This window comes from Stegodyphus dumicola, chromosome 10 (assembly GCF_044657685.1).
Source record: "Stegodyphus dumicola isolate Sdum_Otavi_A_Nest chromosome 10, ASM4465768v1".
NCBI lineage: Eukaryota > Metazoa > Arthropoda > Arachnida > Araneae > Eresidae > Stegodyphus > Stegodyphus dumicola.
This window is the reverse complement of record NC_140777.1, coordinates 172,225,766-172,245,120: the sequence shown is the minus strand read 5'-3', so window position 1 is coordinate 172,245,120 and position 19,355 is coordinate 172,225,766. Positions and strand designations below refer to the sequence as shown.

General features: G+C 33.4%; 1 protein-coding gene across 1 annotated transcript in view; it reads right to left on the bottom strand.

The window, feature by feature from the left end:
* Positions 1–19,355, bottom strand: part of LOC118186331 (uncharacterized) — an 88,185-nt gene that overhangs the window by 13,104 nt on the left and 55,726 nt on the right. Inside the window, exons 11-14 of the mRNA XM_035356414.2 lie at positions 10,387–15,137; positions 10,189–10,227; positions 10,030–10,083; positions 9,636–9,689 (exon numbers count right to left, since the gene is read on the bottom strand). Of these exons, the coding sequence (XP_035212305.2) occupies positions 9,636–9,689; positions 10,030–10,083; positions 10,189–10,227; positions 10,387–15,137 (4,898 nt within the window). The remainder of the gene's footprint in view (positions 1–9,635; positions 9,690–10,029; positions 10,084–10,188; positions 10,228–10,386; positions 15,138–19,355) is intronic.

Genomic DNA, 19,355 nt, shown 5'->3' with positions numbered 1-19,355 from the left:
CGCTTTGTAGATACAAATTACATATTAGTAAATATATATCGGAAATTCTATTTGACATAATCTTTCTAATCTATCATAATCTAATAATGACGTTTCTGCCCCCCCCCCCTCTCTGCCGCAGAGCAGCGTGAAATTGATAAACAGATTTCGGATTTCAAAACATACTTTCGCTTTGTAGTAAATATATATCGGAAATTCTGTTTGACATAATCGAAAGTTCAAGCTTACTTTTATAAAATTGCTCTAACAGTCTGCAAAAAATAATAAGCCGGATCCAATTCGAAGATTAAGGAACAACGCAATCAGCAACATTAACTGAATTAGATAACTTTAGCTTAGCGTATAACTCCGTTACACATTAAACGCGCATGCGCACAAACATATTCGCAGCCGTAAGGGTCTTACGCGCTCTCGTAAACGCCTGTGCGCATGCGTGAACTCGACGCATGCGCAGAAAATTTGCAGCTTTGAGGTCCGGATTATAGATCATTCCGGATTATGGGTGTCCGAATTAACGACTTTTGACTGTATTTATAATGTTATTAATACCGCTAAGATTACTGTTTGAAGAATCTGAGCTATCCGACTCATCAATATTCAATTGCACACACTCAACAGTGTTCTCCACCAGACAATCTAATTTCCACATTTTCTCTTCCTCTTCTATTACATGCCTCTATTACAGCCCACTGCATAGAAGTCACCAAATCAATTCCTTTCTCAAGCAATTTACAGACTTCGTTCTTTTAAAAAGTTCTGTTTTCGGATGCTACATACCCTTTCACACTACTCCATACGAGTTCAATTGGGTTCAGTTCGCAATGATATGGTGGTAAATGCAAAACAGTATGTCCGGCTTCAGCAGCTACAGCATCTATACGATGGAATTCAAATTATTTTCGACACTTAGAAACAAAAACTGAAAGCTCTGCTTTTAACATATTAGCTTCCCAAGGAATATTTTTTTCTGTCAACCAGAGCTAAATGCCTGCTTTCCTTGTACTTGAAGAAGGAATACTTTCAGAGAAAACGCTGTGATAAGATGCATTATCCAACACAATTACACTGTTCGGTTGCAAGTTAGGCAGTAATTTGTTTTTCAAACCACTTTTCGTAATATTCTGAATTCATTTTACCATGGTAATCTCCTTTCTTTTCCTTAGCTTTGAATATATCACATGCTTCAGGAATAAATCCGCTTTCATTACCAGCATGAACAACTATACACTGTGAGCCTTTTCCTGAGGGAGCAATTAAACCTGTTGAAAGACCACAAGAAAAGGCTTTCTTAGCACTTTTTATAGTTGTATCCTCCCTTGCCTCCAGCATTGAATATCATCACGTTCAATCAAAACTGACTGGCATTTTCATTTTCTGTAAGCAAATCCAAAATCATTCATAATTTGTCCTACTGTGCGATGGACATATTTGGCAAATCAGCTTCATCATTTATAACTTCAGCCACTTTATGCACAGTGAGAATTTTATTCCGTAAAAAGAAACCATGAACTTTCCTTCGTATTGTTGCTAAAAGTTAACTCATCATATCATTTGATTCAGGTTTGCATACCAACTTTCAGAGGTCGTTTCTTACCTGGAGTGGAAAATCTTCCATTTTCTTTTAAGTCGGATTTCATGCGATTCATGCTTGTTACAGAAACGCCAGCATCTATATGACATAATGAATGTGCATTTGCATATTTGCATTCAAACATGGCGGTGATTGCAGCAGTTACTAATGGAGCAAAATTTCACATTTGAAATAGCTCTTCTTGTGTATACTTTAGCCTCTGACCTTATAAAACATTAATCAAAATAAATATGTTTATATAGACAAATGCTTTGCCTACATTTCATTCCTTTACATCGGTTTCATCTTTGCGTTGGGATTTAATTTTCCAACAGTGTGTACACAGTCAAAAGTTGTTAATCCGGACTCATCGGGACTTCGGCGATTCCTGATTATCGATTTTTCAGGATTATAGATCATCAGTTTAAATATGGTAAGATGGCATGCAGAAATTATAAAATTAAAAATATGAAACCGTAATTTATGAAATAAAGAACAATTATGGTCTAAAGGGCATCAAAATTTACAACAAAAAAAAAAACTTAATATTTATTTGTTTATTTTATTAAACATTTCTTTCAATGTAAGTTGTTTAAGTTGCTTCATTTCATGTGATAATACTTTCTCTTTAATTCTATTAAACAGACATAATTTCTTGTTTAGTTACAAAGTTCCGCTGTTCAAGTCCTATAATTGCTGTATCGAGAATACCGACTAATTTGTCAATCGAAATTTTTTCGTTTTCAATAACCTCTGTGTCACTGTTTTCACTATCGGAAGCGAATTATAATGACGAGGAACTTGATTTAAATCTTATCAAAGACGGAGTACATCGAGATGAAATACTACATTTAGTAAGGAATTATAAGCCAAATAAAATAAAAACATCTGCCCTGAAGATAAGGATAGTGCTGACAGATCAACTACCAATTCATTGTGTGCCGCGTCGTTTCCCTCCCCCTGCAGAGCAGCGTGAAATTGATAAACATATTTCGGAATGATTAGATAATCAAAGGATATGCCTTTATCCATTTTTTGCAGCAATTCCACTTTCTGTTTAATGGACTTCGAAACATACTTTTGCTTTGTAGATCCTTTACATATTAGTAAATATATATCGGAAATTCTATTTGACATAATCGAAAGTTCAAGCTTACTTTTATAAAATTGCTCTAACAGTCTGCAAAAAATAATAAGCCGGATCCAATTTGAAGATTAAGGAACAACGAAATCTGCAACATTAACTGAATTAGATAATTTTAGCTTAGCTTATACAATCCGTTATACATTAAACATGCATGCGTAAACGTATTATGCGCATGCACATATTCGCAGCCGTAAAGGTCAGACACGCATGCGTCAACGCAATGCATGCACAGAAAGTTTGTAGCTTTGAGGTCCGGATCATAGATCATTCTGGATTATGGGTGTCCGAATTAACGACTTTTGACTGATATATATATATATATATATATATGAGACATAATTATTAATAAATTGATCAACTATTTTTTAAGTAGAGGAAAATATTATTCACACATTGAAGTCAGCTTTAGAAATACTCAGAGTACAGCAATGAAGAATTTTTATACAAGTCTTAGATCAGTGTTTTTTATACTTCACTTCCTAGTAAATTCCTGCAGTAAAAAGGCTCACCATTTTCAGACATCACAAAACACTAGTAATTTATTCTACATTCAGTATCTGGTGGCTAAACAAGCAAACGGAAGATCTTTTTTTTTTCTTTGAATATAACTGTTTTAAAAAGTAGAGTAGCATTCCAATAATTTGCAAATGCTTATCTTATAATGTCTTCGGAAGTAAACTAACAAAACAAAACTGTAATATGACAGCAAATTAATCAACATTTTTCATTACTTCTATATGCAAATAAAATTTGTAACATATGCACATTACATTGACAATATTCTGGTTGAAAGAAGTGGGAATTTATTTTATTAATTAAGTTATCTAATTTTTTCCTGCATGTGCAGTAGTGTTCTTTATTAAACATGGATTGGATTATGAATCTATGCAAATACTTCATTTTACATAAATCTCTACTTTTAACCATGTATACCGCTTAAGAATAGCCTTTGTTAGGATTTCCCAAATATAAAACATGAAAATTAAAGAAAGCTGAAGAACTCACAATTATTTTTTTAATGAATCTAAAGCTTCAACACTATCATGCTAGCACTTATAATTGTTAATGGCACATACATACTAAATATAACGATGATAATAATATAGGGATTCATTTCAGTGAAAATCTTGAGGCATTTGAAAACAATGTATTTTATTTATTTTTGATTTAATTTCAGAGCTTAAAAATCATTCTGAAAGTTTTTTTTTTTTTTTTTCTTCCCACTATTTGATATGCAGTTTTGTCACATAAAATATTCTGAGGTATTTTATAAATCAGTTCTTTAATTCTTCAAAAAATTTCCCGATCATTTATTCATATCTTTCTATTACATTTCCTCACTGCCATTCATGCATTACTTCTCTTTAGGGTTTGAACTGTATTGCAGCTCCAAACTGAAGTGAATGTGAACACATGCCGCCTCCCCCCCCATTTTATGTTTCTTCCTTGTTAAAACTGAAATATTTATTGCAGATTACCTTGAAAAAATGGTTTGTAAACAAAGACTAACTTTCTGGTTAGTGACACTCTGTTGACACTGAAAGTGACATTATAGACTTTTCAACTATATCATGCAGTTTTTATTCTATCTCATGCAAAAGCGGTGGAATTGTTTTTGCTTCCTAAAATGAAGCATTGAATTTTCAAATGAAGAAAACATTTTCGACTGGATGTTTTCTGAGGCTCCTGTTACATCATGACTGACTAATGAAATTAATTAATCAAACCCATAATTTTATTAAACACACTTGATGATAATTCATACACTGAGTTTAATGAGGAAGCAAAAATTACTTTCAGTAAGGTTTCAGCTTAGGCTAACAATATCTAAATCCCCCCCCCCAAAAAAAATTAGTAACAGACCAGGAAATAAGGCAATATGCACATTTCAGAAAATAAATACAATATCTTAGCGTTAAAACAAGCAACAACAGAAGTGGTAGCCCAAAAATATAAAAGCAATCATTTAAAACATTAATGTATGTGTATATTTAAAAATATAAGGGTTACAATTCTTAATATGTAAGTTTTAGTTATTTATGTGCAAATAAGGCAAATGCAGCATAAAAATTGAAAAGGGCAAAATCCAAGCAAAGCTCAGAAAAACATGACCTGTGGTCCACAAAACCCTTGGTTCCATACTAACAAATTTATGCAACTAGAATTTTTTTGAAATATTCACATACTTTATATAAACATTCAATAAGCATATGTGAACTTTAAAAATTTGAATTAGAGATTAAAAAAAATTTCTTTTTTACACAAATGGCCTTAAAATCTTTACAAATTTATTAATTTTAATTGATCATGCAGAAATAATCTGAATAAAAATTGCTTTTCTCTATCAACAATAGTTTCAAACTGAAAAATATATTTCATGGAAAGTTAAAACAAGTTGAGTTTAAGAGGTGGAAAAATCATTATAATACTAAAACAGGGTTCATAGCCACATTTTAGTTAAAAAAATAAGCACCTATAAGAACTTTTCAAGCACATTTTAACCTTTTAACTGTCAAGTTATTTTGATGATTTGGGTGCATAAATTGTCAATTTTTTTTTATTTCAAAAATGAAATGTTTGCCTCAAGGTCAAAAAATCAAAAAAATGCCGTGCACTTTGAACTTTAACCTCTATCCTTTGAAACCTTCAATCAAATGCTGCCATCTGTTGAACTGAAGCCGAAATAAACTTCTCATATATATTCGGGTATAACAATAGGATGCACTCAAAAAAAAAAAAAAAAATTAGCCCAAGTAATATTCGGGCGTGACATTTTGGAATACCAGTGCTGTGCCCGAGATTATTTCGGGCATGACAGTTAAAAGGTTAAGAAAAAAAATAAAATAAAATAAAATAAGCACCTGTCTAATTACAACATACACAACTGCATAACCTTAAAAATTAGACTTGTAATTTAAAATATGAGAAATGCAGTATTTATTAAGAGAATAAGCATTACCTCAACCATGGAAAATAATTACTTTTTATTTATTTATTTATTTATTTTAATAACAGTTTGATTTACAAAACTAGTTTACAATGAGAGCGGAAAAAAAAAAAAAAAAACTAAACTATATTACAAGATTTAATGATGAAATTTCAGTTCAGAATAGAGAAAATAAATAATAATAAGGCATATTTATTGTATTCACTTGGAACCTAATAATAAATACAATTTATCTTTCCACTCATATTGATATTTAAATAATTTAAATCTAAATTCTGAACATTTTTTAAATTTTCATTGTATATCAGTTTTCCATTAACAGATATTGCAAGCAAAGTAATTTAAGTAAAAAAGAGGAACATTTCTGAAATCAGAAGACAGAAAGAAATTTGCTTCTTGCATTTATCCTTTAACAGTAAAAGCTTAACTAACCCACATACTTGGAAATTGGCGAATATTCGGACAGTCGAGCGCAACTTGAAAAAGAGGAGGGGAGGGGGTAGACTGTAGCCGCTCTTTAGATTTTTCCGCTAAATAAGTGTTTTGACATTTCGATATGTGCATCAGATAAAAATAAACCAACGGAACTAAAAAATATTCGGTTATCTTCGGATTATGGTAACTTGGTGACTTTTTGGCGATCAACCCTGCTACAGCAACCTGCTAGTTTTATTTTGGACGCTATTTTCTTTTCACGAAATAAAGGCTTTTTTTTTTTTTTTTTTTTACTCAACATTTTTTTTCCAACAATTTGCTAACCAAATTACGCTTATGCTAGAACTTTTATGGAACAAAAGTGCTTAATCATGACGAAGATTAGGTGCGAAATTGGGAGAAAGTGCGGAATTGCAAACTGCTTACCGCGTTTTTGCACATACACAGTATCATCCATGTACACATCGACCTATTTTCACTTAAAAAAACATCCCAGAATTGCACAAAAATGGCATTGTGCACACTCTTGACTTTATCCATGTACACTGCTAAAGTCCTAGCTAGTAAACCTTTCTCGCCTTACCAAAACGTCGCCAAACTACCTGTTACCATATTCCAAAGATTAGCCAAATATTCTGCTTAGCAAGCACAGTAAAACTCTTTTAAATGTTCATACACAAATCTTGGACTGAACATCAAAATGAATTATTTCTGCAAAATATCACAAACGTTATTGCGCAATACGTGCGCCGTAATTCTTCCCTATGTGATATTACGCAATTGGAATCAACAGCTGCCGTTATTGCGAGAATAAAGAACTAAATAACTGGGGTGTTTTTCATTCTAATTTTCAACAGACGGCGTTAAATTTCCGGAATAGTATCATTCTTCGTTTAGGTTGGTAGACCGCAGAGCTTTTAGTCCTATTCAATCTAGATTGGAAAGTGACCAAAAAAAAAAAAAAAAAGTCCGCTGCTTGTTTTGTAGCGAACAGTAACAGTAACAGTTTCAATAGTTCAAGATTTTGCAGAGAAAGGGGAGACCTCCCAACCTTCTTACTGTATAGTGTATTGGCCAAAAAAATTAAATTATTTTGACTATTTGATTACTTTCCCTTTATTTAAGCCATTCCGAATATTATTCCTTAGAAAGCTAATCTGTGTTACAACACAACCATTTTCGGAAGTTTGCTATACTTCAACAGTTACTGCAACTATGTTATTATAAACATTCATACATATACTCATAATCTAAGCATAATGATCATAATAAACACGAATATGAACCGACCAAGCAGAATGAGAATGCAAATTTTTAAGATCTTGATAGAAATTCAAACGTGTGTAGTATTTGGGTGGGAGGAAAAGAATGCCGAATGTACCGGAATTCTCTGCTTTCGCAATTCTTTGACCAATAGAATGACGGGCATCTGTCTGTACTCTTCGTGCATAGCAAAGGTTATATTAACGTAGAGAAAGGGGGAAAAGCTATTTCCGGGCATATGATTCACCATCTGACATTCCATATTAAGAAGAAAAGTTGCTTATTTAGTTTCGGCTTTGGTACAAGGAAAAATAGCGCGTTCATTAAAAAAAAAAAAAAAAAAAAAGCCATAAAAGCAAAAAAATAAGCACTAAAAACAAAAAAATAAGGGCTTTAAAGAAAAAGTAAGCACCTATAAGGGCCTTTATATTTTATTTTCATATATAAGGACTTATAAGGACCGCTACGAACCCTGTAAAATATATGCAGTAAAACCTCAATTAACAAGCACCCTCATAACTTGCAAAACAAAATGTAAAAAAATGATTCACTTAATGAGTCATGTTTCACAGAATGAGTAGCATGGAAACAGACATACGTGACTTAACTCGCAGGATCCTGTTGCAGATGCGGCTATCATTCCCCATTTAGAGCTCATTCAACTAGCAGCTTACTGTTACCTATGATAGTTGTACTCAGACATATTTTTGTGCACTTTTTTAGCACAAAGCATGTTTTCGTGTTTGTTCCCAAAGAAAATGCCATAAGAAGACAGGGGTAAGAGAAGGAAAATCACAGCAGAAATCAAATGTCAAATCGCTGATAAGTGAGAATGAGGCATGAGTGTGGTTGACCTAGCATGCACATATAATCAGTCTACATCAATGATTTGCACTATCCTCAAAAATAGGCAAAAGATTAAGGAGATTGATGTTACCAAGGTTTCACTAGAGTTTTTACGCAATGGCCATATATTCTCAATAATGTTCAAGACTGCCTCTCATACAGATCAATAAGAGGCAAATGTGAGGAACACTGAATTAATAAAAACATAATTTGTGAGAGGCAAAACTCATTTTTGCCGACTTCATTAAGAAGAAGCCAGGATTATCAACAGACGAAGAAGACGCATTCAAGGCAAGTCGGGAATAATTTGAAAAATTTAAGAGACAAACCAGCATCCATAACATTGTGAGGGTAAGTTCAGACATAAAGGAAGCTGACAACTTCATCGCATTATTCAAAAAATTTGGGGATTCTGAGGGTTGTCTGCACAGAAGGTTTTTAATTCAGATAAGATAAGTCGCTTCTGGAGAAAGATGCCAAAGCGAACTTATATTACAGCAGAGGAGAAGGCAATGCTGGAACAAAAGCCAATGAAAGACTATCTCACACTTTTGTTTTGCACAAATGCAAATGGATATTTGAAAGTTAAACCGCTGCTCATTTACCATTTAAACAACCCATGAGTTTTTCATAAAGTCCAGAGCAGCAGGCATTTTTTATATTACAACTACTACTGGAGATGTAAAGGCTTGATCGACACGCTTTACAGATTGGATCAAGGAAGTGTTTAGTCCACCCATGAAAAGATATCTGTTTGAGATGAATTTGTGATTCCATGCCTTCCTTGTAATGAACAGCATTCCTGCATATCCTGAAGGACTAGCAGGTCATCTCTTTGATGAATTTAAATTCATTCAGTTCCTGCCTTCCAACAAAACAATTCCTGTACGGCAGCAAATGGACCAGGAACATGTTGCACATTTAAAAAAAACTCTAGACAAAAGTGCTCTTCAAGAGTTGTTTTGAGGTAACCAATCTCTCAAACAGTTTTGAAAAGGCCACATTCAAGTCACTGCTTGGCCCAAGATGATCGACAAGGTATGGGAGAAAGGCACCAACAAAACCCTTATTTCTGCATGGAAGAAGCTTTGACTGGACAGTGCTGTCAAATGAAACTCTGAAGAGTTTGAGTAAGTACTTCTGGAGCCTATAATGGACAAGATTGTGTCTTTGGCCAAGATTATGGGATTAGAGGTGGATATATCGATGAGTTGGTGGAAGAACGTAGCTTACCACCAAAGAGCTAAATTCTGTGACACTGCTAGAAGTTGGATCACATTATTCTATTTTACATTAATTCCGATAAAAGATATTGTTTTGCTTAAGATTCAACAAGCAAGATTCGGCAACAAATTATGCTTATTAAGTGAGGTTCCTCTGCTTATTATTATATACTACTAAAATAATATGTAGCATATAATACTCACTGTTTCTTCACTTTCAACATTATTTACAGATTCAGCTTGCTCAGTACCCACAGCCTATGATATAAATATGTAAATTATTATGATATAATAAGTGTACATAAAATATGTGAACTTTTGAGTGAAAGCATATACTTATATATATAAGGTTTATACAAATAGACATAAAATATCCAAAAATTTATTAATCCAAAAAAAAAAAAAAGAAAAGAAAAGAAAAGAAAAGAAAAGAAAGAAAGAAACAGAAATTACATGAGTAAAAAATGCCCATCTCAATTAAATAAATGACCTATAAAATTATATCTCAAGGAAAACTAAAGAAACAAGCTAAAACAAGTTCGTTATAGGAAGTAAAAGTCAAACTGCTAAAATAATAGGTAATATATATAATACTCACTGTTTCTTCAGTTACAGCACTGTTAACACATTCAGACTGCTCAGTACAAACAGCCTACAACATAAATATGTAAATCATTACATAATAAATAATACACCTGGAATTTTATTAAGGATATACTGGCATATTTTAAAACTAAAACAATATAAAAATACTAACCATTTCTTCAGTTTCAACATTTCTCAAAGAGTTGGCATTCTGTCAGATGAAAATGCAAATTATTTTAACAAATGATGACAAAATTACATAACAAAACCCATGGAGGGGAAACACAATTTTTTGATATACATAAACATTTAGGTTACTTAAATAATAAAAATAACTATCAAATAAAAGGAAAAAAGAAAAGAAAAATACCATTTTTTCAGCTTCATTTCTCTCAGGTTCTGGCACATCACCACAAAGAAACTTCTGCTTCAAAGGAGATACTGAACACGGCTCTTGAATTGCAGTGTCAAGTCTGTTTTCAGCATCTTTATCTTGATCATCAATAAGCATAGATTCATTATCAGCAGGATTTGAAGTTATGAAAGCTATTGCTTGAGCTAACTCATTCTCATCCTCAGATGAACGTTCTGTAGGTGCTTCATGTGCCTGTGCCTGTGCAAGTACTTCATGTGCATTCTCACTAACACTTGGTACTTGCATTTTCTCAGGGTCAATAACATGCTGATTAACTTGCTCTGCACAAACATTTTTTGAAACTGATTGGTATTCTTTTCTGTTGTATGTTTTTGAATTAAAATTTTGAAATGAAAAATCCGGTTCTTTGTAAACAAATACATCTGCTGTTTCTGAAGTCTTAGTAGATTTAGCTAATTTTCCTTTCTGAGCGTTGTTAAGGATTTTATATTTCTTGGGAGATTTGTTATTAGTAGGAGAGTCAGATTTCCTTGACTGTACTTTGTCAGATATTTTACTTTTGCTGGAAGAGATGCTATTCGTGCGAGAAACGCACCTTTTTTTACATTCTTGCATATCCGACTTTTCAGAATTTTTATCAGAGTCAAGAATACTTTTATCACATAATATTTCAGACTTTGTTAAATTTTTTTCTGATGCACACTTTTGTTTCACAACACTCTGAGCTTTAGAGGCTGGTTTTACTTTTAATGAAGGTCTACTCCTTCTTATTTTCCCATCGATTTTAAAGGATTCTTTTTCATTCTTCTTCTTCTCATTACTTGATGAATGGCTATTGAAAATATCATTTGTATAACTGGAAATTTTTGAAATATTCCATTTTGGTGGCATCTTAACTCCAGCAGGCATATTTGGGTTTTGTTCCATTTTCTTGTGAAAGATTGATTTTGTGGCAAGATTTCTTGCAGCAGACGTACACTTTACAGGTGAACTATGCAGAGATTTTATATTCACAAAAGAATCTTCTATTAAATGTTGTGATTCCTGATTTTCAGGTTTAAGTGGCAATTTTTCAGGTGTTGGTTCAGGACTAGAAAGCATTTTAACAGGCCTTTTACGTTTTCTTCTTTGTGGAGGAGTTAACAAAGTGTCAGCATCTGTTTTATTGGGAGACATGAAAGTATCTGATAAACTACTAAGAGTGGAACTTGTATTCAGAGAACCAACAAGTTTCTGCTTTCCATTAAAGCTTTCAGAATTCAAAACATTTTCAATTTCTTTTGCTTGACTATCATTAGCATTCACAGAAGATAATAACTCAAGCTGTCGTTTAGCCAGGAAAGAGTCCAAAGTGCATGACGAGCTTGATATAGATCCAGGACTAATAGGCACAGAAGTACTACGTTCTGGAATAGCATTTCTATAGAATTCTGTCATGGCTTTAGGTTTTCCCGATAGAGGTTTCTGAAAAGAAAATTTTTGTTTCGGAGGAGTAAAGTTTTTGTATTTGAAATCTGCATTTTCACTTAACGCATGAATGTTTACAGCATCAGAAGTGCTTATGCCTGCATTTGAGCAAGTATCTTTTCTCAAACTTAAATTCGAGGATGAATCGATACAAACAGTATGCTCTTCTGGCATGAAAGGTGAACCTGGAAAGCAACTGCGATGACTAGGTGAACCAATTTGAACAGGTTTTATTCTCTTTTTAAGTGGAGGTATTATGTTCGTTTGAGGTGGAGAAATGCTACTGCTTTGAGCTGAAGCAATAGTTTCTAAATTCACATTTCTAGGTGATTTTATATGACCTACTTTTGAAGTCTGAACTTGAGAATTCATAATTTCTGAATTTTGATCAATAATTTTGTCATGCTGTGGACTTGAGTTCAAGTTATCTGATAAATTTGAAATTTCGGAAGATTTTGGTATCTCAGTAAGACCATGGGAATTTTGATTACTTGACACAGATGCAGAAATTTCATTCAAGTCACCTGAATTTTCTGATACAGACTGACTGTAATATGAAGTACTAAGATCAGCTGCTTTTGAGATTTTGGGATTAGGTGGTACTTGGTTAGACAGAACTTTTGTTGCAGCATCATCGCCTTTTGGATTCAAATATTCACTATTCACAGGTTCATTACCATTCAATTCTGTGTTAAGCGTTTTAGACTCCTGTGATTTTTTATCTGTTAATGTTTGTGATAAACTTTCCTTTCTCTCATTTTGATGATTTTCAGAAACGATTTCCATACTGGATTTCTCTGGGCAATCCACAGATTTATTATGATCTAAAACAGATTCAAAGACTGGTTGCAATGTTACATTGCCAGAAGTCAATTTTGTATGATCTTTAACTGAACTAGGTACTTCAGATGAATTGTTTGCAGATTTGCTAGTTGATATATTTACATTTCTTCCTTTACAATTCATAGTAGAATTTGAATCATTTATTTCCAATGATATTCTGCCATGGAAACTTGGAGAACTAGCTTGTTTCTCACTATGATGAGGTTTATCACTATCATTAACTTCACTGACTGTTAAATCATTTTCTTGTTTCTCAAGATATTTTGATGATGCAACATCTGAAATAGTTTGTTTCTCACGGTGATGAAGTTTACTGCTAAGTTTATCGTCAACTCCACTGGCAGCTATTTTTTTTTCTAGTTTCTTCAGACATTTAGAAGATGTGGCATCTGAAACAACTTGTTTCCCACCTTGATAAGGTTTCTCATTGTGTTTATTGTTGGTGCCACTATCTATTAATTTGTTTTGCAATTTCTTAAGACATTTAGTGGTTGTGGCATCCGAAGTTTTCTTTTTCTCTTTATGTAATGTCAAATTTGTCTTATTTATATGAACATCATTAGGGTTAATATTGGTATTAGAATATGAAAAAGTTTGATTACTTTTTTGAGATGGCGATTTATTCGAGATTTTCTTATTTTTATTTACACTAGGTTTATGTTTTCTGCTCACCGATTCAGATTGCACATTTGAAGCTTCAGAAGCTGGTGACTTTGAAAAAATTTGCTCTACTACCTGTCGTGCTTCTTCAGCCAGTATATTCATATTTTTATCAATAAGATGTTTGTCTTTTAAGCTGTTAAATTTAGAGATGTTACTACAATGTTTATTATCTTGTGTTGTATACCTAAGTAATCTTTCTTCATCAGTTAAAACCTGACCTGAACTTGCAAGCTTTTTCAACTCTTTTTCATCTTTACATAAACTGTTAGATTTTTTGGGGGGAGATATGGCTGCATTTCTTTTCCCTTTCCTACTTGTTTCAGATGTCTTCAAAATAGATGGGCACATTTTAGACTTTTGAAGATTACTATCAAAATGTTCTTTTTTGGAAACACTTATAAACTGATCAGTTTGACCCTGAACTGGTATACTTTTTGTAATATGTGATTTAATCTGAGGATCATCCTGTTTAGGCGTCGAAAAAAAATATTCATCGACATCAGGTAAATCAGAAGAACTACTACTATCACTTTCAGGGAAGTATTCATTCCGATGAAAACGTTTTTCATCAGAAGGAGCATTAAGTAAGATGGTAGTATTTTCAGGTTCTTTTTCTAACAAAGAATTAGCTGTTAAATTGGAATCATGACCAGAAGACTTTTTATTGTCAAATACTTCTTCCACAGCAGGAGGATTGGCTACCAGATCAGAATTATTATAAGAACATTTTTTATTTTTAGTACTAAGTCCATGTTCTGCACTAGGTACTGATTCTGATGGTGTAGTTTTCACAGCGTTTTTATTTTTTGAAGCAACAGGAGATTTTGATGCATTAGTTAAAACAGGTGACAATTTAGTATTACACATGCCATCTTCTGCATCAATAAGAACTTCAGGCATTGAAGCACATAAATTATCAGTTTGAACCGTTTCACTTATATCTGCATTACATGACATTTCAGATATTGTTGAAAGTGTGTTATTTGATGATTTAATTGTAATTGCTTCTTCCATAGCCTTAAGTACAACATTAGCCATTTCAGAAGCACCAGTTTTATTGGTACAAACCTCCTGTATAGTTTTGTCAATTATTTCATTAGTGACATGCTGACTTGAGACAGAACAATTATCATTATAAGCATTTTCCTTTTCAGTGTTCTCTTCATCTTCAAAAGCATTATTTTCAAAACCTCTATTATCATCAGCAATGTCTAAATTCTTAGATTCCACAGATATACCACGTAATTTTTTTATTCGAGAAGATGCTCTTCTGTTTGGAAATTCTTTATCAAATTTCTTTTGCCAGCTTGTCTTTACCTGACTGCCTCCTTTCTCTTTGTTCTTTTTAGGACTGAAATCTAAAGTTCTTACATGAGTTGCATTTAATCTTCCACCTTCACCTGATAACAGTTTAGCAGATGAAATCAAAGTTTGAAGAACAGGACTTTGTTTTTCAGTAACTTCAGTAATTTCAGAAAAAATTTCAAAAGCAGATCTTAGATCTGATTTACTAGGTGAGGGTTCTGGGATAGAAATAACAGGGATTTCATCTCCAATTTCTGTAATCTTTGACTTCTGAGTACGATTTTTATTAGGAGAATCTGAGGAATCAGAAGGAAATAGTGATCTTGATTTCCTTCTTTTATTATACTTTCTACACTGTTTTACAGGTTTAGAAGATTTTTTCCCCTGGACATTATATGCTCTTTTTTTTGGTGCAGGCTCATCTTCCCCCTCTTGTTTACGCTTATTAGTTTCTGATGGTTTAGTTGCTGTAAAAATACAGATTAACATTAGAAGATGCACTAAAAAACAGGAATATTTATTAATAAAGTCTCTAAAATTTTATTTGTTATCTTACAAGGTGTCCCCACTCAAAAGAGGCCTCGGGTAAGGCGTGATAAAAATCTTATAACAGAAAGAAATGAAACCAAATGTTTACATAACGTCTTTATGTTTGAGAAATGAGCATTAGAAGAGGTGCTGGAAATGACCTCTTCCCACTTGTATACCCAGTTCAACATGGTGTTGCATTTTCGTGTATGTTGCTCCCAGATTACACATGGTAGAGAGATGAAGCGTGGTTCTACTTGTCAGGATAATGTAAACAAACAAAACACATATTTTTGGAGTAGTTGCAACCACCATGTAGCCATCGAAGAAGCCTTTCATTCACAGAAGATGGGTGTGTTTTGTGCATTACTACAGCGGCACATCATCAGGCCAATTTTTTTTACATTACTGTCACCACTGAAGTGAAATAAACCATGGCCCTTTTTCATGAATTTGTGAACCAGTTGGATGATGAAGAGCTAACACTTGGGTTACCAGCAAGATGGGCACACATCTGTAGCGAATATGAACATGGTAGAATCACTTTTCTACACCTGATCTCCCTTGATTTTTTTTTTCACATAAAGTTATGTCATGTAAAAATTTGGTTTCGTTTCCTTTTATTATAAGATATTTATCACACTTTTCCCAGGGCCTCTTTCAAGTGAGACATCCTGTATATTTCACATCCAGTGACAGACACTGTAGCAGAAAAGGTCACAACATTTCTTTTTATTTTAATTTTAGTCTTGGGTAAAAATGGAAGAAAAATATAATTCTCATTATTTGACACAAAAGAGACTGAATGTTAAACAAATAACGAAAAACTTTCTAGTATCAATTCATAACATAGGCCAAAGTAACACTATTAAAAAGCAACATTTTACTTGTTAGCTGTAGTTTATATATATATATCAGGGTTTAACGAAAGGTTCCCGCCATCGCAAATATCGTATGTGCAAGTTCAATCTCGTACAGTTCGCACTGGCATGTTTAATTATATTTTGTCTAACAATTTTTGGCATTTGAAAGAAAGTGACTTGCTTTAGATTACTGTGTTGCGAAATTTGTAAAAAAATATTGTTATCATTAAGTACAAGATGTCTGAAATGAAACTATCATGCTACCAGATTACAACCACCATTTACTTCTGTTGCAAAAAGGCAGCTATAAAAATTTCACCAAATCATGTGTATAGCTTTAGGATTAATGTTGTATCATATGACACTGTGAAAGTTTGGTACCAAATGATCAAAAATAAGGACTATGAGACATTCAAGAAGAAGAGTGCTCTGGCCAGCCTACTGATGTTGATGAGGCCTGCCTATGAGAACTTTAAGGGATTAGTATGCAACCACTGGAGAGCTTGCTAAGGAGTTAGACGTTAGTGCCATGTCCATTAGTCATGCTATGCACTGCAGAAACTTGACGTGCAAGTTCAGTTGCTGGGCGCCGCATAAACTGACTCAAGCAGACAAGAACAGACATGTTCAGGCCTGCAATAATCTGCTCAAATATCAATACAAGAACAAAATTTGGACTGGATTGTCCCTTGTAATGAAAAATGGATTTAAGTCAATAACAAAGGCCAAAAGGGGGTTGGTCTGCACCCAATGAGCCTGTCGGCAGAGTTGCGAAACGATATTTGTGGCTAACACAAAATCCTGATTAAACTGAAGTCAGCTATATAAAATATAGGAAAGTGGAATAAATCATAATATAATTAACAGAAAAAGACTGTTAATTTTTTTTTTTTTTTTTATTTTCAAGCAATTTAACATGGAGGAAAAATTCATTTGGTTACATACATTAAATCAGTATTATATTACATCTCCTCCTTCTTTTGCACCTTCTTTCTCACACGTTTCTTCCTCACTTCATAGCATACACACTGTTAACTTTGCTTGTATTATAATTTTAGGATTCTGCAACTTACTTTTGAGGAATGATTCAATAATGTTCATATATTCCATATTATATACAATTAAACTGCATACTGCTGTAGATAAAAATAACTCCCTCATGCTTTTATGACATCGTCCACTACCACTCCTGTTAGCCCATGCACTTCTCCATGTAGAATTAAAAAAAAAGGAACCTTTTTTATTTTCCATTGACAGTTTTATGTTAATTTAATGACAGTAATTTTTCTTTGGTGTGTTTTTTCTTTCTAGTGCTCCACGATAAACAATGTTAAGTTTTTTTTTAATAAGGCATGGTTGCTATTCCAACAGACAACCAAGAGTTGAATTGCAGAATTACATCAAGTATACCAAGAAAGAAGACCTATCCTGCATGGTCAGAACTTAATGTTAGTTCATAATAACTAGTAACCGATTCGATATACAGAAATCTTACTATAAAGTTAAAATTAAAACATAAAATTTATAAAATTCATGGTTTTTTAAAATTTTTGTTAGATTTTGTTTAATTGCTCAAATCTGACTGATCAAAAATTAAATCTGAGATGCATCATTATAATGCCATAAGATTTTCCTAAACCCTTTCAAACTTGCGACAAACAATGAATAAAAAGCGATTTGCTTAAAATGATTTGTTGGTTCAATTAGAACCAAGACAAATGTAACATCTGAATAATGTTATTTACAAGCATTAGTAATGACAAAGAATTTTCATTCAACTGTTCTAAAATAAGAATTTCAAAATAAATTTCAGCCAGAATTTCAAAATAAATAAGAATAAAAAATAGAAATATTACATTCATAAAATAAACAGCTCTATATCAAATAAAACTCTTAAGAAGACAGAAGAAATAGCTTCAGAGGATTTTAAATGTGGCTATATCTAGTAGTAAAGTTACACATGGGAGAGAGGTGCAGTCACCATACATATATACAGTGAGGTGACAAAAGTCATGGGATACCTCCTAATATTGTGGCGGACCCACTTTTGCCTGGCAAAGCAACTCAACGTGGCATGAACTCAACAAGTTGTTAGAAGTCCTCTGCAGAAATATAGAGTCATGTTGCCTGTATAGACATCCATAGTTGCGAATGTGTTGCCGGTGCAGGAATTTGTGCATGCGAACTGACATCTAGATTACGTTCCATAAATGTTTCATGGGATTCACGTCGGGTGATCTAGGTCGCTAAATCATTCGCTGGAATTGCCCAGAATGTTCTTCAAACTAATTAAGAACAGTTGTGGGACAGTGGCATGGTGCATTGTCATCCATAAAAATTCCATCGTTGCTTGGGTACATGAAGTCCATGAATGGCTGCAAGTGGTATCCAAGTAGCTGAACAAAACCATGTCCAGTCAATATCAGTTCAGTTGGACCAGAGAACCCAGGCCATGGCATAAAAAAAAAAAAAAAAAAAACCACACCCCTGAGCCACCACCAGCTCGCACGGTGTCTTGCTGACAGCTTGGGTCCATGGATCCATGGGGGTCTGTGCCAGACTCGAATCCTACCACCAGCTCTTAGCAACTGAAATTGTGACTCATCTGACTAAGCCATTTCCTGTCATCAAGGGTCTAATTGATATAGTTACGAGCCCACAAGAGGAGCTGCAGGTGATATCATTCTGTTAGTAAAGATACTTGACTCTTGTCTTCTGCCATAACCCATTAAAATCAAATTTCGGCACACTGTCCTACTAGACACACCTGTCGTACATCCACATTGATTTCTGTGGTTATTTCACACAGTGTTGCTTATCTTTTAACACTAACAATTCTATGCAGACATTGCCAGTCTCAGTCATTAAGTGCAGGCAGTCTGCCACTGTGCTGCCCATGATTAGGTACTCTCGTTACACCTTTGACTCTGTGGATCTCAGAATGTTGAATTCCCTCACGATTTCCGAAATGGAATATCCTATGCGTCTAGCTCCAGCTACCATATCGCATTTGAAGTCTGTTAATTCCCGTCGTATGGCCATAATCACTAAATCTTTTCATCTAAATAATTTGAATATTTGCATATTGCTATATCATGAATTTTGTCACCTCAGTATATATGCATGCATACATGCATGTGTGTCCTAAATACACATATATGCATGTGTGCAAGTGCATAGTTTTCTGTATTGTATTCATTAATTAATAACTGCCATTTCTGACATAACTACATAGGTTCATCACAAAATTAAGCTACAAAAACATATTATTCCAGAACTGTTATATTCACCAGA